General features: G+C 43.8%; 1 protein-coding gene across 4 annotated transcripts; it reads right to left on the reverse strand.

Moving 5' to 3' along the window:
* Positions 1-386: 386 nt before the first annotated feature.
* OTX2 (orthodenticle homeobox 2) lies at positions 387-10,015 on the reverse strand. Of its 4 annotated transcripts, none has more exons than XM_043472949.1 (5): positions 9,916-10,015; positions 9,694-9,764; positions 4,932-5,147; positions 3,821-3,972; positions 387-2,037 (listed from the first exon to the last, which is right to left on the reverse strand). In XM_043472949.1, the coding sequence occupies exons 3-5, from the start codon at positions 5,026-5,028 to the stop codon at positions 1,417-1,419; spliced, it is 870 nt and encodes a 289-aa protein (XP_043328884.1). In that variant the 5' UTR covers positions 5,029-5,147; positions 9,694-9,764; positions 9,916-10,015; the 3' UTR covers positions 387-1,416. The 4 variants fall into 4 exon arrangements, with proteins under 4 accessions (XP_043328884.1, XP_043328881.1, XP_043328883.1 ...); XM_043472946.1 differs by having other exon boundaries at positions 3,821-3,996; XM_043472948.1 differs by lacking the exons at positions 9,694-9,764; positions 9,916-10,015 and having other exon boundaries at positions 4,932-5,234.
* Positions 10,016-26,232: the final 16,217 nt, after the last annotated feature.

Raw genomic sequence — 26,232 nt, forward strand, 5'->3', positions numbered from 1 at the left:
AATAAGAGAATAGAAACAAGGGATTCTTGTCATTCACATTTTCTCTGAGGTACCACAGTTTGTCACTTCTTGCTTAAAAAATTGATCTATGTTAAGACATACTAGTAAGGTGCCTAAGAAATCATTAGGGTATCTGGCAGGGAGGGAAAAGGAAGGAGGGGTTTTGATTGTTTGGCTCTCTATATTCAACTTCAGAGCAGTATTAATGAAAGTCACAAAAAGTTTACATACCAATCATTCATATCTTAGTCATTCATATTTAGCACCCCCCCAATTGAAAAAAAAACAACAATGTTTGTTAATTCCCTCTCTGATCCAAGAGAGGAGTGGCTGAATGTGGGCTTCTCATTCACAAATAATGGTATAAAATTAAGCGGGACCCAATGTTGTGCTAGAACCATTTTAATATAATTATACATATCTGCCAAATCAGGAAGAAAGGTTTATGCATATATAACTTTTCCAGTTAACATCTGCAAGCATAAACAACGATGATCTCAGCTTATAAATTCATCAGGGTCAGAGCAATTGACCAATGTCTCTTTACTGCTAGGTTTACCAACAGTAAATTACATGATGAATTAGTGTCCTTTTCTCTTCTCTTACTCTCCTTGTCCAGAGACATTTTGTTGTAAAGTTTTCAGTGCAGCTCACCTCCAGCCAAAGGTAATCTTTTTAGATAAGTACTCAGTTGCTCTGAATTTACTTATAATTATAACCTATTTAATCACAGAAGAACCCCTGCAGAGGTGGAGTTCAAGGTTGCATACAATAACAGGAGATCACAGTTTTGAAGTCTAGCACAGATTAAAAACCACAGATGTACCATTTATATAAGACACACACTGATTGTCTCTTAAACTACATATTGACTCCTTATGAACATTATTTTTTAAATAAAGTAGTGCATCTAGGACAATCAGTCGCACAATTCACACAGCCCTGAAAAGTTTTTCAGTGCCAACTACCAGTTGGTCATGAAACGTGAGTGAGCTTGAGACACTGTCCATTCCTAAGTTCAACCAAGGATTGGCTAAAACATTGGAACACCTCTGCTTAAGAAAGCTATGTCCTTCCCTCCTTCCCCTCACAATTTAGTTCTGCTTGTTTATTTTTGGTGGTATTTGGTTGCACATGGCTAGAATGCTTTCGATCACTTTGTGAATCAGGAAAACCAATGATCTAAAACTATAACAGGATCTTAAGTATTAAGTAGATTGGTTTGTCCATTTCAGGTAGCTGGTTGGTAGGCCCCTCTAAGGCCTTTCATTTTCCTTCTATGCCTCCCAGGACATTGATCAGAAGATGAGTCTGAACATCATACCATCTAACTCTTTTAACCAATGCCTGGCTAAAACTGGAATGTCCAGCCCAGTATACTTAAAAATCACCCACAAAAAGAGGTTCTACAGGTCTTCACAAAACCTGGAATTTCCACGAAGATGTCTGATCTTTATAATCCAAGCAGTCAGCATTGAAGTTAAGCTTCCAGGAGGCAGTTTGGTCCTTATAATCCAAGCAATCAGTGGTTGAGTTAAAACCCAAGCTTGAAGCTCCATATCCCTGGGTGGAAAGAGAAGCTGGGGACTGATTGAGATGGCTGGTGACTGCATTGGTACCCATGGGACTGAGTGTGGTCCCTGGTCCAGGAAGCTGGTGATGCATAGGGGTCAAATAAGATCCACAGTCCATGCCCCCAAAGTAGGAAGTTGAGCCAGCATATCCTTGACTATAACCTGAAGCCTGAGTATAGGTCATGGGATAGGACCTCTGCATGCAGGAAGAGGAGGTGGACAGGGGATCTGACAGTGGGGAGATGGAAGCTGGGCTCCAGATAGACACAGGAGCACTGCTGCTGGAAATGGCTGGGACTGAGGTGCTAGAGGGGGGAGTGAATTGGCCACTTGTTCCACTCTCTGAACTCACTTCCCGGGCAGGAGATGTCTTCTTTTTGGCAGGCCTCACTTTGTTTTGACCTCCATTCTGCTGTTGCTGCTGCTGTTGGCGACACTTAGCTCTTCGATTCTTAAACCATACCTTGAAAGGGAAAGAAACGTCTTTAACATGGTTTCAGTAATTGCTTAAGGAAAAGAGTGGCTCCCAGATTATAAATCTGTCCTAGGTGGACAGATATGCTCCTGGAATTATAAGAAAATCAGGGAGGCTCTATCTAAAAGCACTTGACCCTGCTTTACTCCCAGCTCAGAACAGTAACATTTAAGATAATCACCCAAATCATACAGCTGAAAACTCTTCCCCATCACTTTCCTATCTCTTATTTCCCTTCAAATACACACAAAAATGTAGACCTAGCTGCATTTTGGAACACTCTCACAATGGAATAGAACGTATTTGTGTCTTTTGGATGAGAACATAGGAGAAATGAGGTAAAACAATTCTTGTGTTACATGCCAACAAGAACAGCCTAAATTCAAACACTTTATGGTCCATCTTCCAGGTAGCAACCGCTAATATGACGGCTGGTCCCATCACTTTACTTTTTGTCTCTCCTAGAAAGATTCATAAAAGAAAGCTCTCAGGAGAAATGATCCTGTTGAGGAAGGTCTGAAAGTCACTATTTGCCAAAACCTTCCTTATAGTAAGTGGAGTGAATTGTATGTACTCTGTTTTGAACTCAAAACCAAACTTCTCTTCTAGTCTCAAGTCTGAGACTGAGGCTTTTCCTTCAGGGTAGTGCCACTTGACACATAGATTGTTTCCTGTGTTGTGTTCATTGGCTTGTCACCGCTGTGTATAATTTTCAAAATTCTCTTTACCAGCCTTTTTCATGTTCTGCAATGAAGGAGCTGTGTTTGGTGTGCAAGTGGGGTTTATCAGGGAAACTATGGGCATTTTCTGGGCAGAAGTTTTTAGTTGTCTTCTTGAGTGAGCTCTCAATATTGGCGTCTTAACTGTGATGATAATGCTATAATGCTGAGCACAAACCACCAGGCATTCAGAGCCATTTCTTTTCTTTCAGTGAAAACTTTAGTTCAAGCCTCACAGGTGCTAAAACTTCTTCTATCCTACTTTGAAAAAGTTTCTTTTTGGTCTGTTGCTCATGCTGATGTCTCCTAGCTGAAGGGTAGTCCCAAATGTGTATGTGGTTTAAGTGCTCAACATTCTTCCCAGAGAAATCTACATGGGACTTGCATTCAGGGAGTTCATTTTCCTCTCCACCTTAAGGTCAAGTTAAGGGGGAGAAAGGGGGGAAGGTAGTTATCACAGGGATATCATGTTGATATTTTATCTGCAGAATGGCTAAGACCTAGCAAATTCTGTTCAATCCATAAGAAGTCAAAGAAAACACTCTTATTGTGTAATTCTTCTACCACCAAACTGACATGTGACCTTGAGCAGACCATTTACTCTACTTCTTCATTGTAAAAATACTGGAACTATCCAGGAGCTAAGCTTCTTTTACCCCTAAAAGTAGATGAGAACTGGGGTTGGGGGAGAGGTGGATTTCCAATAGAGGAAGGGAAGTTTTAAAATACTATGTGACTCTTCTTGAATCCAAGGGTTCTAGGACTAGGCTTTATCATCACAGCTAAATCACCCGTCTGACCTTGCAGCCTAGGCTGGAAGACCGTTGGTTATAGGATTGGGTGGGGGTGGAAGGACAAAAAGGAGTAGGAGGAGGGGACCTTAAGAGACAAGTTCACTGGCTTCAGATGGAGCCGGTTAGTTGCAAACCTTCCTTTGGTCCTCTCCGAGACCTGGAACTCTCCTGGGTCCTCTACACACACAGTACTAGGGGTGGGGTGGGGTGGGCGGGTGTCACGGTCAGGAAAGACGGTTCTGTCTATATCTGCCCTACCTGTACCCTGGACTCAGGCAAGTTGATTTTCAGCGCCACCTCCTCCCGCATGAAGATGTCTGGGTATCGGGTCTTGGCAAACAGTGCTTCCAGCACATCTAGCTGCGCTCGGGTGAACGTCGTCCTCTCCCGCCGCTGTTTCCGAGGGGTGGCTACGGGACAAGAAGCCCAGGGCCCTTTAGGGTGGGGAGCAGTTTCTCAGTCACAGGGGTCTCGGTGGGTGTCCGACTCTCCCCACCCCCACACCTCGGCACTCCCCGGGTCCTCGGCACCCGCTCGGCCCGGACGCTACCCACGTTCTCCCCACCCCTCCCCGTCCTCCGCTCCTCCGGCAAACACGGCCCCTTCCAGGGGAGACCGCACTGCCCCTGACGTCGGAGATCGCTCCAGTCAGAGCGTCCCTTCGAAAGCAAACAAAACAAATGAAATAAAAAACAAAAAACAAGAACCCTCCAAAATCAACCCCTAAACCACAACACAAAAACTCCATTCTCCCAAGTCAAAGGATCCTCTAGGACCGGCAGCTCAAATTGATGGGGCCTTTGTTCCTCCATCTTTAAAATGGGGGCACATTTCACTTCATACTTCTCCTTCTACCACTTTACAAAACAGATCTGATCAGAAAGGAAAACACTCGCACCCCGGATAAATCACACCTCGAGGGATTAGAGATGAAGGGCCTGGAGGTCAGAGGAGATGCCGGAGGTTTGGCGGGGAGAATTTATCAGGACCTCGACTTCGCCAAGAGGGCACTTCCGAGGAACTGGACTTCGAGGTACGGGCAGGGGCGTCTCGCCCAAATGACAAGGGCAGTAGCCTTCTTTGCCCCAGTCCAATGTGTGTCCCCATTCACTCCAAATAAAAAGATACGATTTTCTGAAAACGTTGTAGATCCAGCTACACCCTTTTCCCCAGCCCCTGCCCTCTCCTCCAATAAATGCCCTGTGGCTTTGAGCTGCTGCTTGGAAGAAAAACCCAGTGGAGACCTCTCCCGGAGCTAGGGCGGGGACGACGTGACCCTCCACCCCGGTGCTCCGGGGGAAAGGGTGTTATAACCCCGCGAAGCAGTCCTGGGGAAGGAGAGGGCAAGAGTGCCGCGGGGCTCACTTACCCGGGTAGCCCACCGAAGGGTGCAGCAAGTCCATGCCCGAAGTGGTCAGACTCAGCCCATTGACTGCATAAGGCGGTTGCTTAAGATAAGACATCATGCTAAGGTTGTTTGGAGGCGCAAACTCGGCCCAAATCCGGGGGACCCAGCCGGAAGGTCTTGCTTCGCCCGGGTTGGACAGATTCAGAGTCCTTGGTGGGTGGGTTTGGAGTGGTGGAACTAAGGCAAAGTAAACAAACAAACAGAGGTGCTGGTTTACCGCTTCGTAGGATGCAGCTCTTCCTCGTTCCACCACTGACTTAAAAAAGCCCGAGGTACCCAAGGCAGAGGTTTATAAAGGACTTGCAGAGCACCCCCGCCGCCCCCACCCCCAGCTGCCCTGGAACTAGAGGAGATGGAGAGAGACCACATAAACCTGTCTTCCCCACCCCCCAGCCAAAATTTAAAAAAAAAGAAAGAAAAAAGACCCGAAGAAAGCAATTACAATCTGCCTCCCCCCGCCCCCCAACAAAACCCCACGCCTCCAAATGCTCACATTGCATTCCTATCCCTACATTTGCATAGGACTCCTTGGCTGGCACTAGCTAATTGTCTCAAACAAAACTTGATTGGGGCCATTTGCAGAGACAAAGAACTCTTTGGCTAAATAAATAATGCTGATAACAAAGGCCATTGGTGAGAAACAAAGAAACAATTCAAGAAATCTACCTCTCCCCAGACTGTTGCCTTTCCAAGGCAGATTTTAATTATCTTAGCTTTTTACCACTTTCAACTGCTGCGAACCTAAAATGTCAGTGCATTTAACATCTAAAATACCAACTTGCTGAACGGCAAACTTGAGAAAACTGCTCAACCACTATTATTCCACATTTGAAGTCATTTCCAGTAATCATTTTCACCTAATTAGTAGTCTGGGTAATTAGATTTCGAGGTAAGTAACAGATTTATTAGGGTTTTGGAGAACCTTGATTATATGTGTCTAAAGAACTCAAGCTAAACAAACAAGTATTTAACTTTTAATCGACACCCATCAAATATTTAAAGGTAGTGCAAAGAAAGTCTTCAAGTTTGGCACAGGGTTTGCAAGAAACTCTGAAGTAAAGTTAGAATCCCACCAATCAGATAATGACAGGCTCCCACATTTGCAAGTAGAAAGGGTGCGCATTTGTAGTGCAAGCCGCTCCCATGTTGATTTTGATGTGTGGAGTCTGCTGATCCCACAGGAGGCAAATTTTCCAACATTTGGGCTTTGAGCAGCTACAGCAGAGTTTCCTGTTAACTCTTAACTCTTTTTGGCATTCTAGTTTTGCAGAAAGTACATACACAAACATCAAAGTTGTGAAACTAATAGAATTTCTCCCTACCTTTTAAGTTTCCCAAAATCCTATAAGAGAAAGAGCTCAGAGAGGGCAAAGGAAGAAAAAGAAAAGTTATTTACTTTATTCAGATGAGTTTTTTCTCACTGCCCCAAGCAGAGGGATTAAAAAATGAGTGCTTATAGGCTGGCTGTTTGCAATTTTGACTTCTATTTTCCCAAAAGGTGGTACTTCTGCATGGATCTCTACTTTCCGACTTTGACATTATGAGATTGCTTCAAAATGGCGGATATAAGATTAGAAGTTCCTCTTACTTTTAGAGTTTCTACTGAGTTTTAAGGACTCTGGGCTTTCATATTTACATTGCTTAAGAGATCAAGACACAAAACTCCATAAATGGAACTTGGTTACTGCAACTTCCTGATTTAAGTTCATAGCACAAAACTCAAGCTTTTCCATCTTTCAGTTCAGTTCAGTCGCTCAGTCGTGTTAGACTTTTAGATCTAACTTAATGTAATTTTATAAATGCCCTTGTAGGAGTTAGTGTTATCTCACCAGTAAAACTAATTTAGCTGCTCCTACCAAAAAAAAAAAAAAAGACGTTTTCTTCTCAAGACATCAAAATATTATTGCTTTAAAATACAGTCAGGTATTGGTTTTAATAGCCTCTCAGCTGGAGTTCTGTCTTGCTTAATGCAATCTTACTATGTTGGAAAGTCCTGTAGATGGAAACAACTAAAATTATATCGGATCTGCACATGAGGAATATGGAAGAGTTCTCCATGTAGAGCTCTCATCCAATTAAAAATGCCTGACACATCATACATGAAAGTAGCACATTCCAGCATAAAAAGCAGTTACAAACAGAAAGCACCAGGACAGAGATCCTTCTCGGAGCTCCTTTAATCTGCCATCGAGAAACGACCAAGATTCTTGGCAAAAGACTTTACTATGGGATACATCTTTAAAAGAAAAAGGAACAAACCAAAAGCTACGACGTGTTCTCGACAGCCAGCCTAGGTACGCGCTCTCCAAAGACGAGGCCTCGGACCCTTCCATCTAACTTTCAAAGCCCTGCCAGGAAGCCTTTCTCCCTTCCTCTCTAAGCAGAGGCCGGAAGGGGAAAAAGAAATCCCTTTTCAAAAATACAAACCTCAAAACAACTGCTCAGGAGGTGGCCCCTGGAGAACTCCTACCTATAGAAGGAGCGGGCGGCGGCCGCGCGGCGAGTCCCCGCAGCCGCTCGGCGCCCACACCGCCGGGCGCGAGTGACTCGGTCCGGCGGCGTCCCTGCCCCGCAGCCCCGCAGCCTCGGCGCCCGAGGTCCTCCCGCCCCACTGCCCGCCCCGGGCCGCACCGCCTTATATCTAACGGTCAATTCGTGCAATCTGTCGCTCCCCCTCCCACCTCCCCCCTCTTCTTTTTTTTTTTTTTTTTTCCCATCTTCCAAGGAGCCCATCTACCAGTTGCTGTGTCCTCGCTCAATAATAATTACCTCGTCCGAGAATTAATTATAATAAATGTTTTCTTGATAAACTAACGAGATAATCCGAAGGGCACACGTCCCTTAATTACAGGCCGCCGGGCTCAGCTCTGCTTCTCGTCCGGGCTGATTAATTTTCTGCATGATGGAAAGGAAACAAAACTACGCGGACTGGCGACCGGCCTGCGGCTCGGAAGACGACCAAGAGGAAGAGGAGAGAGAAAGAAAAGGGGATTTGCGGGCCGCGCGGAAAACAGCCGGCGCGGGCCTCCCTCCGGCGAACTGGAGTGAAAGTTTCTGGCCTCAGGGAATCGAACGACGCTGCCACCCGCGAGGGAGGGAGGAAGAAACGTGCCCAAAGGGTTGGCCTTGACTATTAATTATGGCAAGGAGAAAGCCCTGATGTGAGCTCTGAGAGCGGAGGTCTGGGTGTCTACCTGCCTTTGGCGGGGGAGGAGTTTCCTCTTCACCTCCTCTCTTTCGCTAATAACTTTGGAGACGGGAAGAGTCCCGAGGCAGGCAGGAGAAACCCTGGCCCCGAAGCTCTGGGATGAAGGGAGAATTTCCAGGAGTGACCTCCCCGTACCTCCCCAAACAATCCACCACTTCAGGGGCAACGCAGCTCGGCCTTCGGTCCCCACGCCCCACTTCGGTCTGCAAAGGAGGGAAAAGCCGACTGGGCGGAATTCTGAAGGGGGCTTGTGTTTCAAAAATTGTATCCTGAAACCAGACTATGATCTCAAGAGTCACTTGAACGCCTCAACACGAAGTCTTCTAAGGAATTTGCGGCGCGACTCGTCGCCGAGGCTGGGTGCTGGCTGAGGCCTTCTGTTGGTTGTCCCCGGGCAGACCGAGATTGGAGGCTGGGCCTCTGCGGCCCGCTTGTCCCAGCGCGACCCGGCCGGCGACGGCCAGGGGTCCCTGAGCCTGGGAGAGGAGCGTGCAGCAGGCCCGGCCTTCCCACGGGAAGGACCGCAGTCCTCGGCTCTGCTCGGCCTCTGGCGGAGCAGGGGCCACTAGCCGCCACTTCTGCCCGCCCCAGGTGCGCGAGGAAGGCTGCGCCGGGCGGGCCCGGAACCGGCCCCCGCAGTCACGTTGTAAAACGACTCTGGCGCACTAGCTGGGTCTAGGACCACAACACACAACAGCCACGGGGGATTATGGCAATGCCAGGTGTTTTTTTTCCTCCCCAGAGGTGGGGAAAATGGTGATCAAAAAGAAAAAGGCGATTTGGAGGCCCTCTGGAAGAGGCTGAGAACCTTAGTGAGCTTCTCTTGGCTGGGGGAGAGGGGCCGAAAAGAGTGAGCGGCGAGCACGGGGCGGACAAGATGCCGGCGCTCCCTGCCTGCTCGGTTATCCTCTCGGGTTTCCTCTCACGTTCATATGGGACAGGCAGGGGCTCGAAGGGCGCCCACCGATTCTCGCCGACCCGCGGGCGAGCCGGGCTTTGGGCACGCGGGCCCTGGGAGGCGCCCAAATTATCATCATCACCACCATCCGTCCATCCATCCATCCATTCATCTAGCTACATCTGCGTCTTTTTGTCTCGGACTCTTAAAACGTCCTTGTGATCAATCCAAATGACCCCAAACACATCTGATGGCCAAAACGCAAAGATCGCAGGGAGAAGCCCAGAATGGGCGTTGACATAAAACCACAAACAACACCCCTCCAAAACACCCCACATCGGATTCGCAGGGTTTCCACGATGTTCTGCTAAAGCACCGACCGCAGGAGCGCGCTCCCTCCCTACCTCCCACTCTCGTCCTTATCCCCAGATCATAAATTTTCCTCAGTGATCGTTACTGCACCTCAGAATTTTGCAAAGGGAAGAAAATAAACCAGGCTTTAGAAAACTCCACGTTCTCAAAGGTGCATCAGTAGGTCTGTTAGAGGTACTGGGGTGGTGGTAGACAGAGGGACACACAGATATGGATATAGACAAACAGACAAGACAGACACTTACCTCACAGCCACATGGGGGGTTAGAGGGAAAAAAATCAAATTATCCTTCAAAATTCCAAATAGCCAGCTATCCTAAAAGAAATCAAGAGTATTGAGTTAGATATCTTGTAATCTTCATCGTTCCATTAAAAAGTCAAACAACGAAAAATATTTTTCTAAAGAAAAGAAAACGAGGAAAGTCGCTCAAGTTCGAGACGCGCGTGGGCCCCTCTGCGATACATACAAAGTAGACTTGAGGAGGGCTTCTCTAGCGATTTTTATTTTTAATAACAGTGGAGGCTGAGTTGGAGCTGAGGTCGGTTCCGCTCTCAGGGAGATTTGCTGAGAAAGCGCCTCTCTGGCAACTTTTTGACGCAAACTCTCCAACCAATGGCAGGGAGAGAATGATTGACACATCTAAGCCAGAGGGAAAATAATAAAAACACACAACAGGGGGAGGAAAACAGGCCGCTGCTGCACGGGGGGACGAGCAGGCAACAAATCCAGGCCTCCGACATTACCAGAATGTTCTTGAAAGACACTGGGCTTTGCCTAAAATATACATTACGGCTGGAGCATGTGAACTTATTGTATAATTAAAATGATGGACAGCGAGGCCTCTCTTTTTCTTCTCTTGTTCTTCCTTTCCTCCCTCCCTCCCCCCCTTTTGTTTTTGCTTTTGTTTTAAGGAAAGGGAGAAAGGAAACCCATACACCCTAAGATGGGAAGATTAAAAAATATTTAAGACAAGGATGGAGGAGAGTGTGGGTAGGGGATAGCTGGTTATCACATTCCACGCTAGCAATAGGTGTGTAGAACAGACGCAGAAAGCTACTGAGACTGGAGGTTAAAAACACCACTATGTAGTCTCAAACACGGTCAGATCACGCCAAGGGGACCAGGAAGGGTAGAGAAAGGAGGCCTGGGGGTGAGGCGTGGGTGTGTAGGCAAGAGAGATGCAGATGCACAAGTCCAAGAACAAACTATTTTTAAAAAACTCAAGTGTCTTTCTCACTCTTTATGTCCCTATAAACATCTCTCGGCCCCTCAAGCAAAAGACCCGGGCTCCTGGTTTTCGCGCAGGGTTTTTACAGCTTTAAGAAGCCCAAGGCAGCCTCCAAAGAACACGAATCCCGGAATCTAACCCCAGGACAGGTTGGGGAGGCAGCAAGAGCCGGGTCAGGACTCGAGGGTGTGAGAGTGGGATCGGCAGGATACCCGGGGAGGGAGCAAACGTGGGAGGCCCGCTCTGGAAACAATCAAGAGTTTCTGCGTTAAAACAAGCGCCACTCCAACGCTAGCCGTGGCGGGGCCTGGACCTAAACTGAGCCCGCGCGGCCCGAGCCGGGGACTGGGAGCCCCGAGGGTAGAGAGTTTCTGAACCCGGGGACCGAACGGAAGAGAGCGAACCTCAGCCCAACTTTTCCGCCTGGCACAGAAAGCGGGGCCCGACCGCTGGCAAATAGATCTGAGTCCCTAGAAAAGCAGAAACTGTTTGGGCGGGGTGCGGTGGGGTTGGGGGGTCCAAGTGGACCGGCTGAGGATGTGTGACTGGCTGGGTGGGGTGGGGGTGGAGAGCAGAAAACAGTCCTGCCTTACAAATCCCAAAGCCGGAAAAGAAATATAAAATCTCTTCCTAAACACCCTCCCCCCTCCAACCACGCCACCACGGCAAGTGGGCCCAAAGAAACGGCTCGCTGCTTTTAATTTGGGGACCTATGTTAATGAAGTTGGTAATTAATTCGTCGCTTTGTTGTCGGTTCTTATACTGTATGTGTAATCAAATGTGGACGTCCTTGGGATTTACAGCAATTAACGAATTACCGGAGTGCGCATGAGGCAGCCGGCGCTCGGCAGCAAGGCTGGGCTCCGGCTCGGGCTCGGCCCGGGGCTGGGCACTCGGCGGCCGCGGCCGGGCTGGCAGGTGTCTCTAGAGCTTTGGGCCCCGTGTCCCCCACGAGCCCTCGAGCGGCCCGGGGTCTGCCCATCTCCTCCTGGGCCTTCTGCGAGCGCTCCAGTCCGAAGAGACCCGGTGACTGTCGCGTTCCCAGGAGTCGAGACTCTCAGGGGGCCCGGGCTGGGGGGAGGGTGAGTACGGACCTTTTTTCTCACCCCGCCCCCACTGTACTAAAGTGCCTGACCACTGCCCGGAGCCTTTAATTGAGGGTGGGGGGAAACGCCCCAGGCGGTCTGGCGGGTGCGGCGTAGGTTGGGAACCCTAGACCAGGGTCACCTTGCTTTCGATGAGGGAAGGGCAAAGCCACCCCGATCCCCTGAACCAGAGTCTCCTACCTACCCCCAGAGAAGAACAGGGTTTCCCCCAGTTTGATCACAATGAGGTTTAAAGCATCAAAGAACGAAAAAGAAAAATGGACGTTGTGGTTCTGGCGGAGGGAAAGGGCCGGGAGGGAGGCCTTGGGGGCAGCGGGGGCAGGGTGGGGTGGAGAAATATCAGAACGCGCGCTCGTGATCTCCACAAAGTGAGTGAAAATTTTTAGACTGAGAGATCTATCTGCAGTGGGATCCCGAGCCGTGGGAAAAACCCTTCCGGCCCGACGTCTTGTCTGATGGCGGGGGCAGCCGAATCTCCCGGAAAATCCCCGGGTTCTGGGCGATAGGGGCAGATTTCGGTGCCTCGGGGGCGTGGAAGGGCTTTTCCCTGTCCAGCGGCCTGGAGCAGACCGCTCCCGCTTCTCCCTTGCCCTCTCGTCTAAGAACTTCGCAGAAATGCGGGGCCAATAAACTACGAGTTGGAAATGGACAGTGTTAAATAAACAAGGGTCTCTTTAAAATTCTCATCCACTTCAGATGTCTAAAGTAAGATTGTGATGATTTTGTCACGGTTTGGTAAATTTACCCCTTTAAGAGGCTTTCATAAATCCCAGAACACACCTTCAGCCAGATTTGAATATAGATTTAGGTTTTAAAACCCAGAAGCTGGAAACACCGCTTTATCAAAGAGAATTTCCCTTTAGCTTAGCAATGTGCTGAAGCTCTTAAAAGATTGGATCTGAGAGAGAGAGAGAGAGACAGAGAGAGAGACAGAGAGGAGAAAGAGAACTAGACAGAGAGAGGCAGACAGGGGGGGAAAAAAGACTTTCTTTTTTCTTTCTAGAGGAATTCTGCCCAGACTCTGCAGCAGTTGGAGCAAGCAAGGTTTCTCCTGGGTGCTTCCTGGAAAAGTTGCAAAATTGCTCTTCACCTGTAAGAACATGCTTTTTATCTTCCAGTCTCTTCTTGTCAATTTGGAAGTTGCAGACAGCCGGGCTCAGGTACAGTCCCCTCAAAACCTACTCTAGGTCAGGACAAAAGCCACTAGCTTTTGGGGAGGGGGGTGCTGGGCTGTTGTACGGAAAACCTTAGACACTTGGTGGGAGAAAAAGACTCCTTGGATGAAAAGTCTAACTCGATTTTCTGTAAGTCCTTGAGCTTCCAATGTACTTACTACATGGTCATTTTATTTTCTCTATTCATGTTTAACTTTTTTCCCCTGTGTCCTCTGTCTGTAAGTTTTTTTTCCCGTAAGAATTTGATTTATAGTAACATGCTTTATGTTTTTAAGTAATTTTCATAAACAAGTGCATGGTTTTTAATTGCCATGAGTACAATTATCTTGCTATAAAAATGAGATGTAAGCATTCAGAAGCTAAATTAAGAAAACCAATACATAGGGAATCAAATTATTTGTCAGAGCTTGCATGCAGTTTCCAAAATATGGCTGATATTCATATTTCAAAATCTAGATGCATGTCTGGTGCTAGCTGGGCTTACATTCTCCACCCCACATGCCAGGGCAGTTTAAAATATTCCAAACTTTCCTCCAAGTTTATTAAGTATGGTGGTATGGTGGGGGTGGGGAGTGGAGGAGTGGGAGGAGAAAGGAGAGAGATCTCAGAATTCTTTCAGGCTAATTAAAAAAGAAGATGAAGAACAAAACCCATATTCCGTGAGAACACAGCCTCTCAGGGGGAAAGGAGCCAGTTAGACTCCTTGTACACTTGCTTCAGAAATATGAAGATTAATTTTCAATCTTTTCAGTGATTCAGTGGGCAGTGGGGGACCACATCTAGCCTTAAAACTACCATGATATTTAGAAAGAAGTCATTTTTCATTAGGTTTAAAAATATGTCTCTATTAAAAACTTTGACAAGATTAACTTTAATTTTTTTAACAAGAGTTAAATATTGGTGATGCAGGCAGAATTGGAGGGGAAATAGGTGACAGATCACTTATGAATTAAGCTTGGGTCGCTTATTCCCTGTATTGCTGTAGCCTCAGAAAAGAGGGTAAGGGGGAAAGAAACGACATCAAAGATAGGATTGTGCTGTCCTGATAAAAGAGTCGGAGGCAAATTCCAAATGCAAAAAAAAAAAAAAGAGGAAAAGAGGACCATGTTGTTCCGGAATGAAACGGATTAAGATTGTGTGACAAGTGCGAGATGTGGGGCTGTGAGACATTTATGAGCTGAGTGTGAGCTGGGAGCTATGCGTCTGTCCCTGAGTGTGTGGGGACCAAGGGTGTGTGCAGAGCAAGGTTAGGGTGGGGGATAGGAAGGGCATGTGATTGTGAGAGACGGAGAGCAGTGTGAGGGGTGTGAGTGTGGGTTTGGGTGTGTGTTAGGAGAGTGTGGAAGGGAATGTGGATGGATTGTTGAAGGGTGGTAGCTGTCAGTTTATATAATTTTCATCTCTTGGTCCTGAAGTTTCCTTGAAGTCAATTCTACTGCGGGCAGCAGCCTTGAGCTTACAGAGCTGATATAAAACAACCATTACAGTGCAATATCTTGCCTGTTTGCAAACTTCATTTAAAACTGGGGAAAAAAAGACCCGAGAATGGTTTTGTAAGAAAGGAAAAAAAGAAGAAAAGAAAACCGCAGTGAAGCTTTAAACTAGTTTGGATAAATCTCTAATCTTTTATTTGTAACCTTTTACAAGCTTTATTTCCCGTATATGAAAAGCTTCTTTTATATGGGCACGACAGACTTTTCCTTTGGATTTTTAATTAGAGCCCATCAATTGTAGCCATATTTAAGAATCAATATAAAGTAATCCTTCGAGATGGGATAAGGTTTTAATCGAAAATCTAATTTCCCACTCTTTGCAGATCATTTTAAGGAGCTGGTTGATTTTTTTTTTTTTTTAAGAGTTCAATTTTTAAAAGACATAACACCTAAAACCTGGAAAAGATCATGTCTGCAAAATAACCAACTGATGTCGCCTTACAAAGAAAAAAAAAGTCTGGCTGTTGTAGGGAACTTTTTTCTTCTATTTAGAAGAATTTGACTTATATTTTTCTCAAACACTATTCTGTAATGTAGCTCCTAGGAGAGTATTCACATTGAATGGGGAGAGAAAAAGAGAGGAATTGTTTGTCTAAAATAGTATTTCATATGCAAAAGATAGTAACTTAAAATTTTTTTATTAACAAAGAAAACACAGATCTTGACAGATCCTTTTCACTACAACCTTCCAAATTCGCAAGATTATAAAATGAATAATACACACCTTTCATTTTTGCTCATGGATGCAAAGTTTTCATTTTCATATCCAGGAATGAACATTTCTGACCAGTTTTTAAACTTCAACACTAGAATTTTGTGATTTAAATTTTTTTTTTGCAATAGTTGAAAAGTTGTTTATCACAAAGGAATAGAATTTTAAGCAGTTCTGCTAGAGTTACTAGCTTTCAATTCCCCACTCCTTTTTTTTTTTTAAGAAATATGGAAGCAAGGAAGAAAACAGATAAACAAAAACTAATTGTAGGTACACAGCCCAAACATTTTTTGTCCCTTACTGATCAGGCTAAGGGATTTGTTCAAAGATTGTACATTGTCTATATGTGCGCAGTGCATTTTCAACAAACATCACTGTTTTAGTTTAAGATCTGCAAATTATCCCTAACTAGAAGGGATCCCCCAAAAGTTTATAGGCGTATTTTCAGCCACTGACTTGTTTTTATTGTTACATCTGTTAAATGCGTTTAAAAAAATGAACTCATGGTACTTGCTTTTTGAAATCTGAATGAAGCGGGTTTGAACACATTTGATACCCATGCTTTCCTTTTATCTGCAGAAATTTCAATTTATTTAAAAGCCTGCCGTTTAATGCACTACATGGCCGCATATATTTTAGAGAAACTCTCTTGTATTTCTGCGTAATCGCGTCTAATGAAAACCTGGGATTTTCCTTTATTAAAAAAAATGTGAAAATATAATGCATCTTCATTAGGAAAATTGACTGCTGTGCTCACGACAGTTCTTAATTGAAAAGGCAACCTATTTTAATGGTGTGGTTGAGAAGAAGATTACATACTTTATCCAAACACAAAGACAATTAATAATGAGAAGCTGGCTGCTGCCATTAACTCTAATGCAGTTGCATCAATGTCAGTGAAAAGTGCTCATACCTGAGATACAGGGTGCAAACTCCCCTTGCTCCCTCCTTCCCCAATTCACCCACTTCTTAATTTGGGTTTCGTAACGTGGAAATGCCAAGACCGCTGTCATCAGGCGGACTAGTTTTGGGCAAGTGCGGCGCAGGGCCAGGCGCCCCTTCCCGCAGGTCGCGCGGTCCCGGGCAGCGCCGTCCGGCCGGAGGCGCCCCAGCCGCGGGTGTCTGCGCGCAAACCTGACGCCCTCCAGCATGCGATCGGAGCCGGGCGAGGGCGGCCGCGACCCCCGCGGGCAGGAAGGTTAGGAGACCCAGGGCCACCTGGTGCATTTTGAAAAGTTTACCCAAAGAGCCACGGCTGCCTCGGAGACTGGGTTCTGCTTTGATTCACTTACGGAAAAGTCGTGGGGGGAGAAAATCTTTAATTGAGAGTTTGTGGGGTGGGGGGCTCTGAGCGCATATGGTCATCCGGCGGAGCGACCAAGTTTGCCAAAGCGCCCCCTCTCCAGCTCGGGCCGGGAGAGCAAAGCGTGAGTGTGTGCGCGCGCGCGCGCGTCTCAGTGTGTGCGTGTGTGCTCGCGCGTGCGTGTGTGTTGAACGCGGGGGATCCCAACCTTCCCTAGGTTCGAGCACGCCCCGGCTCCAGGCTCGGCAATGGGGAGGAGGAGGCAGTCACCTCTGGGCTTTATCCTTTCCCCGGCGAGGCCTGGCCAATTCAGGCCTCGCGGTGGCCACCTCGAACCCGGGGCGGCTAGCAGCCCTAGCCAGCCCACGAACGGGAGACCCCGGGCTCCAAAGCCGGGCGCGCCTAGTTTCAGGCATGATCCTGCGGACGGCCGAGCCTGGCACTCCGGGGCTCGGGGACCCGAGGTCACGGTCGGCCGACGCAGTCGCCAAGCCCTGGAATGGGAGAGCAGGGGAGGGGCTACAGGTTGGGAAAGGGGTGATCTCAATTTGTTTTTTTTACGGGGTGCTTCGGCGCCCGCGAGGGGTAGACGCCTACAGCTTGGAGTCCTGCAGCCCTCGGAACCCGCTCTGCCCCTGTCTCTTCCACAGCACCGTCTCCCAGCCCGAGGCTCAGGCAATTAGGGGAGGTGGTGCCCCTCCATCAGTATCACTCTCTCCCTCAAAGTGGGGCAAGGGGCGGCCGCAGGCTAACAGGCACACTCAGACCAGGAGGTCTCTTCCCTTCACCAAAGGATTAGTGGAGGGGGCGGCGAGGGGGGGCGAGCTCCTTCAGGGAATTCGGGAGGCTTCTCGCATTGGCCAGCCACACAGAGCGCCACGGAGAGATACACTGCTGGGGTCTGAGCTCGTGGGAGGTGCTTGGGAGGGAATTGAGGAGCTGATAGTCGGACTTTCAAGGCTGCCCCAGGACATTCACACGCACATTCGGAGGAACCGGGCCCATCCTCCAAGGCCCAACTGGACACACGCCTTGCCATTGGAAGGTAGCTTCAGAGGAAAGTTCCTCCCACAAATGTACACTTTTTTTTTTTAAGTGCACACTTTCATCTGCAGCTCTCAGTGTCCCTGGGCCAGCCTTATTATATCCCTCCATCAATCATACCCCACTTTTCCTCCTGTTTGCATCTATTTATCTTCAGACTTCCTGCAGACTTGCCATTTTTGTGATTCTGCTCACGGGTTAGGGAGCCTCTCAAAGCTTCTGAAAACAAGCGGACCTGGAGTTTTCCGGGAAACCCCAGGCTCCTCCTTTCCCTCCCTCAGGGAGAGGTGGAAGAGCCCTGTAAGCTTCCTTTGATGGAAGGAAGGTTGATGGTTACTTGTCATGGTCTAGGAACCTTCTCTGCTCCTCCCCCACCTCATTCTATCTGATGTATCTAGAGCTTTTCCTGTTCCTTTGGACAGCCTTTTTCAGAGCACAAAAGTTGAAGTACTCTAGTTACTATTTATGGACAAGCCTTGGTTTCTGCCCCTGATGAGGCCTCCTGTGTCAGCAGGGTAACAAGGGAGAGACATGGTTACCAAGACCAGTAAGAAGCAGCTCTCTTCTTGGGATTTATTGAACCTTAGATGTCATACTTGCCCAACAACATAAGAGTAACAACAGACTAACTTGTTTTTGTGGATCTGTTTCTTGGCATTTGACCTATGGATGCTAGAGGCATCTTTATTAGCATGTATGTGACTTTGGATAGCAACTCAGTAATGACATTCATAATCACTTATTGAATACAATTTAAGCTAGTTCAGCAACAGATAGTAGCTCTTAGCCTAAATGGCAGTTTTCTGGCAGCTTATTCAACCAATGGACAAGCAAAAAGCAAAAGATATAATTGCATCCAATACTTAGCTTCCGAGTATGACAGTTACCACTGAAAAGACACACAGACCACACCAAAAGTAGATGATATGTTCTGAGTTACTTTTTGAAAAGCTGTTTGGTTGTGTTCTCTTGTATTTGATGCACTAAATAGGCCAAAGAAACACAGAAGAAACAAGCATGGTTTATAGAAATTGCGTATCAATAGAATCATGACCTTTATTAATTTATCCTTACCTTGCTCTACTGTTTCAGTAAAAAAAACCCCCACAAAAAACCAAAAGTGTCAAAGTCCTATCTGAAGGTTTTTTCTCACAAGGAGATATTCTGTAGACACTAGATATTCACCAAAGAATAGGTCACCTCAAGGAAGCCTGGGTTTATAATAAGACACTTGGAGGGAAACCCAATAATACCATTATCATTAAGAAATATTTTTAAATGACCTGGTAGTTAACCTTGAATAGATATAACCTCAGTCAACTACATTCCAGTAAAATAAAACACGTTTTGCGTTAGACCATATAGTCTTAAATTCAATTGCATATTTGGATCAATTTGGTCTATTAACCAATTTACTCAACACATGGAAGGATGGATAAATATTTTTCATGTTCAAAAATATCCATTGAAATTTCTGATTTCTCTAAAGATGAGTAATTATCAACCCAAAAAGTCTCCATAACACAAGTTTTTTTTAAAGTTGATTGTAACATGAACTCATATTCATTCCTTTGTTCATTCATTCAACAATCATATTCAAGGGCCTACTATGTATCGTGCAGTTTTCAGGAGTTATATCTAGAGATTCATGCTCAAAACCAGAAACTAAGTTAATTTTTGTTTCTATTTAAAGCAGAAGCAAATAGTTATAATAAGCATCTAAAAGTTTACATTATCAATTGTCTTCTGGAAATTTCATCATCACAAATTTGAGGGCAGAAGTCATCTTGGATTTTCTGGTTTTTAGAGTATAGAAGATTATTGCGGACAAAAATTAAGCATGGAGGATTTGTTAGTTGCTCAAGATTGTAAGTACTTATGTTGATCATCCACAGCAGTGTTCCAAGGGAAAACTGTAGGAGTTGTTTGCATTCACTGACAAAAGTAGATGTCTCTTAATGTTCAAATTTGATTTGTTTCTAAAACATAAAATCAGAAGGTAACTGAGTGTACATTTTATTTTATGTTTAGATAGGTTATGTGCTCTCCAGCAGATGATTTTTTTAGTTAGGAATAACCTTGAGATTTAATTCTATATTCTTTTAGCCAATATCTAAAAGATACAGATATGTGTGGCATCGTTACATGTTTATCTTATTCCTAACAGAATGCAACAAAAAGTATTTGACATGATTATGAATACCAGTTGCCTTTTAAGTCTTTTTTTCTTGGCTCAACATAATTATTGTATATTTGTTTTTGACCATTTTAGCTTTGACTACTTGTGAGTCCTTGAATTTGATGGGTCTTATTTCTTTGTGAATCTACGATTTCCAAAGTAACAGCTTACACTCAAATATAGTCTTTCCTAAGAAGACTTTCTGCCCCTTTTTTTAATTTGCCCTCCATCCATAAAACAGACACTACCATGGATTTTTTCATTGGTCGCTGATGGAGTTATTGAATGTGAGCAAGTGATAGATTAGAACTAAGTCTCCATAGAAGTGGCTAGTGTATAAAGCCTCCTTTTTTTTTTCTAGTGAACTCTAACAGGGAGGAATTAAATACTATCTTTTATAAAGCAATCTTACTGATCTATGTCCATCTAGACCCACTAGAGTCTTTGAACCATCTCTTCACCAGTAATTATTTTATCTTTTGAGTATAATTTAAGGGTCATGGCACCCATGCATATAGTCTGTGGTCTGTAGAGAGACCATATTCATTAATACCTTTGATACAAAGTATTTGGAGGGTTTTTTTTTTTTTTAATATTCTAAAAACATCCAAAAATACATTCTTTGCTTTCCAAATTTGGTCTTTTTAATTTCCTGTACAGCTAAGAGGATATGAAAGCCCTTTTGTTCTAGAGGTGTGGATTCTTGTGTTCAAGGTGTTTGTTTGTTTGTTCCAGGGATTGCACTTGTGATTTTAAAGTGCCATAAATTCTTCTAACTAAGCCCCTATAGTCTTTATACTACCATGCCAGCTTAGATTGAATTCTTGGGAATGGAAAAAAAAAATTTCCACGAGATTAGGTAGCTATTCATATTATAAATATGACTTTATTAAATTTAACTGGCAAAGAGATCTATTGCAAGTAAGAAAGGTGAAAATGCAGGCCTAAAATACCCAGGACTGAAAATAGAACATTTAATTTCTGATTCTCTCTGCAGGTGGGGTGTGAACTAGAATGCTTGTGTTGCTGCTGCCAGAATGCTTGCCTGTTTTTACACTTTCGTAAGGGATGTGGGCAATACACAGAAATACTTCCTGAAGTGCAACAGGGTTAATGTAGAAATTCATTAGACGTAAGGAGGGCAGTATTTGCTTTATGGAAGTTCATGGGTATCTTGATGCCAAAAAGGGTGGATGAGAAAGATGGTGAAATGAGAAGGAGATGAGAATCCAGACACTCCATCAGCAGCCTTACCCTGTGACAGACCCAGAGGCAACTCCAAAGCCACCAGGGCAACTGCCTGTTCAGTTTGCCAAAGAGCCAGATGCTGTTGCTTGGAAGAATCTCCTCCACAGCTTGATGTCTGGGTCCTGTGATTGCCGTCCAAAGAACACTGGTGGGGCATGCTGGGATGAATGCAATCCCAGCATCCCACCACAGTGTTTTCTTTTTTTAAAAAAGAGTCATTTTAAATTAAATAAGTTTTAAGACTCATATGTTATTTTTGAAAATTTAAAAAGGAAATTGGAAGACAATAGTACAAATCAAGGCTGCATATCTGGGAAAAAAAACCCTCTTCAACTTTATCTTGCTTTTGGGTCATATTTAATTATCCCATGAGGACTGGGACATTTAGAAGAGACAAAAGACCATCCACCATTCACAATGATGAGGTAAATATTATTAGAAGAATGGTGATAAATATTACTAGAAAAATGGTGATGCAGATGGTATTTATTATTTATGTTATTACCTATGATCACTTATAATTTACTTACATGAAATATAAGTGAGATATTTAATTGTAGGATTCATTTTGCAACAGAATTTTGATTATGGGTGCCAGTGAATATAGTTTAAATCCAAAAGGCTGTAAGAAAAATGCTAGGGAACATTTAAGGGGAAAAAAATCATGCCTGACTGTCTGATGATTCCCCAGCGTCTCTTCTTAAATATCAACAGGATTGTCCTAGGAAGTAACATCTCTCCTTTTCAAAATGTGTGTTAATATCTGTTGTATTGTAGCTGAGTGAATAATAGCTGCTGCATGTTTTTGAGTCATTCAGACCACTTCAGCAGATGAATATAATTTGATTCCAGTATACAACCCAAATCTTTGCCCTTTTTGTATAATCTTTTATTTTTCTAATTATAGGAATTTTTTTTCCCCTTTAATATTCCCAGACTTCATCTAATAGCCTGATAGTAACCCTGAGTGCCAGGGTAAATCTGTAATTTCTTTAATCATTGTGATCAGTGTGAATCATGGCATGATTAATTCGGCCATGGTAATAGGTAACGGTTAAAAAGATAATCAAAATATTTGGATAGTAATAACTTACTATGGAGCTGTGGTTCTCAACCAAGGGTGATTTCTCCCCCACCCAGGGGACTCTTGGCAATGTCTGGAGACAGTTTTGGTTGTCACAACTCTTATCTAGTTGGTAGTGACCAGAAATGCTGCTGAACATCCTGTAATGCAGAGAACAGGCCCCAACAACAAAGAACTGTCTGACCTAAAATGTAAATTGGTGCCAAGCTTGAGCAATTCTGACGTAGGAAAACAGATAACATGTATACTAATATTGACATTTAAGTTTTTTGGTGATTACCAAAATATAAATAGCTGTGTAGTACCACTAATGCAGATGAAAAATTAAAAAGCCCAGTCACGGAAATATTTTAAAATATCTTCAGGTTTGGGATCATATAGACAGGGCATAATATTATTCTTACTTTCTTCAAAATGTATATATCATCCTTACTTCAATTATTGTTTAAGCACATAACTAGCCATATCTTGATGAAGTTAGCAGTAACTTTGAGTTATTATGCTCAGGTTTCATGAATTGAATACTAATTCAGCCGAAATTTTTCTTTTTTAACCTTTTTTTTTAATGTTGAAAACTTATTTCCAAAATATTTGCAAAATACATAGAATTATAAAGAGGAAAATGGAATCCTTAATTCTACCTTATGCATTTAGTTTCTGTAGACTCAAAGTTGTGCAAATGGACATTAATTTCTTATCATAGGAACAAATACTATTTGACAAAATATTTCATTGTAATTAAGTTTTCATGATATTAACTCCCCTGTGCAGCAGATGAAAAGTGAAATTTTTAGTCATTTTCATAATTGTTCCCAATACTAGTTTTTCTCCCCTTTTCTGAGTGTGAATTTTTTGGTTTTTTTGTTTGTTTTTTAAAGTAATGTTTTAATTATACTAAATAGAAGGTATCTCTGCATAGAAAAACTTGCTTGGACCACAAAGTTAATGAAATAAAGCACAGTCTTTAAATAACAAATTGAGCAGCAATGAGTTTGTATTAACATTTGGGCAGTTACACATGGCTTCTGCTTTATTTAATCCATTAGTCTTTGGTTTCCTCCTCAGACCTAAATTGCCTATTATCAGGGAGGCTGTGGAGAAAGTGGAAATGGCCCATATGGCCCAGTCTTCAGGCTTTATCTTTTCTAGATTTAAAAACAGGGGCAAGTCCTCAAACAAACACAAGTTTTGTCTTACACATTTGGTAATGGCCATTTTATGAAACCCTCTGCCTGTCAATGCAGGAGACACAAGAGACAGGGGGTTTGATCCCTGGGTCAGGAAGATCCCCTAGAGTAGGAAATGACAACCCACTCCTGTGTCCTTGCCTGGAAAATTCCGTGGACAGAGGAGCCTGGCGGACTACAGTCCATGGGGTTGCAAAGAGTCAGACACGACTGAGCAACTGAGCACACACACACCCCTCAACATAAAGCAAGAGCTTTAGTGAATAGCTTCTAGAACAGACCTTCTTTCCTTCCAGCAAAGTAGGTCTCATTCCTGGATGTGTAACAGGTGGCACATTCAAACAGTAACGCGCCTATCTAGGGGTGGCGAGGGGTGATACTTGGTTTTTTATTTTAACATACTCTGAGCAACACTATTTAGGAGAATCCCACCTACTTGTATCCACCAAATTCAGCCAAATAAAAAGAAACATAATGAATGGCTTTCTAAAGGTTGCAAAAGAATCTTTTGAGGAGAAATAAAATATAACTGTGTAATGAGTAATATTTTAAATGGCAAAAAGCATTATTAAAATACAACTGAAGTGTGTATCCTTTCCATAATAAAGAATATATGGGTATTTTTGATAGTAAGACTATGGGGTTATTTGTCCTGGTTCTGTTTTGGATCTTGTCCTTATGAACAGATGATGAGTCTCTGCTGGGCTTCCCCAGGTCCTGTGCTGCCCATGCCATCTTGGCCATTTCTTTGAATTAAGGCTGATTTAGTAATTACAGAGAAATCCTAATCTCTGGGTGTTTCAAACTTAAAGTTTAGAATTTAATATTGAGTGTCTTCAACTATTTCTATACCTCTAGTTATTTCTGTTCCTATTTATACTTGCAAAGTGTCAGAATGTGTTGCTCACTTAATTCTTTAGGTGTCTATAAGTTTATTTGACTGTCAGTTATAACATTCCTTTTATTTTTTTCTGCTGCTGTAGAGGAAAGGACCTATATATCCACCCAGGGCTGAAAGGGGGAGAATGGAAACTCCTCTGGGCATGACCTAGAGGAGTTTTCTTTTTCTTTCCATCACTTACATGTCCTTATGTCTGCTTCTTTGTCATATTTTTACCTGCACTTTCATCATTAGCTAAAAAAACGAACTAAGGAAACATGTGCTTACTTCACCACTGGTGTTTGATGCTCATTTGTATGTGGCTTGTATATACAACATCTAACTTCTCAGGCTGTTTAAAAAAAAAAAAGTGGAACAGAGCATTCATGGCCTAGGAGGCACTGAACCCTTGGGACTGGGGTTGAGTATTAATGAGAATGCCAGACCTGTTTTCAACACTGTTCTTTAAAATATAAAGAAAGTGTGGAAACCCAAGTGAACTGAAAAGGCTATGATGATAAAAATATTTCATGAGAATAGCACATAGTTAAAGAATGAGTTCTTTTAACTTGAAGAAGAATGGCTAAATTGATGACCCAAGTAATGTCATGAAATACAGAGAGAATTTCTATAGGAGGGTTTTTGAAGGACGCTCTTCATGCCTTCTTTATAAGATCAGAGAATATAAAGGAACTTAACATAGGAGCTTTTTCAGCTGAATACAGAGGCTCACATCCCCAACTTACCCAACCCAGTGGTAAAACACAGGGATGTGTTTACTGGCAGCCATTGTAGATTCTCTGTAGATCTCTTTGGAGATCTCTGGGAAGAGAGTTGAAAGCTTCAGTTAAATAGCTTTATTTACACCTGCCTGATATTAAAAAGCAGAGACATTACTTTGCCAACAAAGGTCTGTCTAGTCAAGGCTATGGTTTTTCCAGTGGTCATGTATGGATGTGAGATTTGGACTGTGAAGAAAGCTGAGCGAAGAAGAATTGATGCTTTTGAACTATGGTGTTGGAGAAGACTCTTGAGAGTCCCTGGGACTGCATGGAGATCCAACCATTCCATCTTAAAGGAGATCAATCCTGGGTTTTCACTGGAAGGACTGATGCTGAAGCTGAAACTCCAATACTTTGGCCACCTCATGAGAAGAGTTGACTCATTGGAAAAGACCCTGATGCTGGGAGGGATTGGGGGCAGGAGGAGAAGGGGATGACAGAGGATGAGATGGCTGGATGGCATCACTGTCTTGATGGCATCACCGTCTTGATGGACATGTGTTTGAGTAAACTCCGGGAGTTTGTGATGGACAGGGAGGCCTGGCGTGCTGCGATTCATGGGGTCGCAAAGAGTCGGACACAACTGAGCAATTGAACTGAACTGAACTGAAGATAACCTAATGAATTTCTTAAGTTTCTTTTTATTCTATGTGAATGTAATTTTTTAATTATTTTATTAATAGCCAAGGGAAATATTTACTTCCAACTAGTAAATTCCAAGATCTTCTCATATTTTAAGGATTTAAGAAGTTCATGTTGTGCAAAAATGAACTACCCTTGAAATTCTCTCTCAAGAAAGCTCAGAGTCCTTGCATGTTTTTCGTATGTACTTTTAAAACATCTTGGTGTTATTTACTACTTAGTTACAAATTTTTATTACCTGCTATATTTTATCCCTCCAAAGCCAACACAAACCTTAAAAAATTTCAACCATTTGTTGTATCCTGAACTCTTTTTTTAGATGCTTACTTTGTTTGAATTGTTATATAGTAAAACTGACTTTTTTGGTACACTTGGTTTTATGTCTAATGCTGAATAAGTTCAGGGTTTCCTGACTGCAGTGGTTACAGGACTCTATGGTGGTTTAGTTGCTAAGTCGTGTCCAACTCTTGTGACCCCATGGACTGTAGCTTACCAGGCTCCTCTGTCCATGGGATTTCCTAGGAAAGAATACTGGAGTGGGTTGCCATTTACAGGACTCTATACATATGTTGAAAAATTCACAGAACCAAGCCCAGTGTGTATAGACGCAGAAAAGTAATAGTATAGGTAAAATAGCACTGTTTTGACTATGTTGTTTCTACAGATAGATGAAAGTATGTGTTTGTAATTTTTAGATAAAAATGAAAAAGTCAAGGATTT

This window comes from Cervus canadensis, chromosome 6, assembly GCF_019320065.1.
Source record: "Cervus canadensis isolate Bull #8, Minnesota chromosome 6, ASM1932006v1, whole genome shotgun sequence".
NCBI lineage: Eukaryota > Metazoa > Chordata > Mammalia > Artiodactyla > Cervidae > Cervus > Cervus canadensis.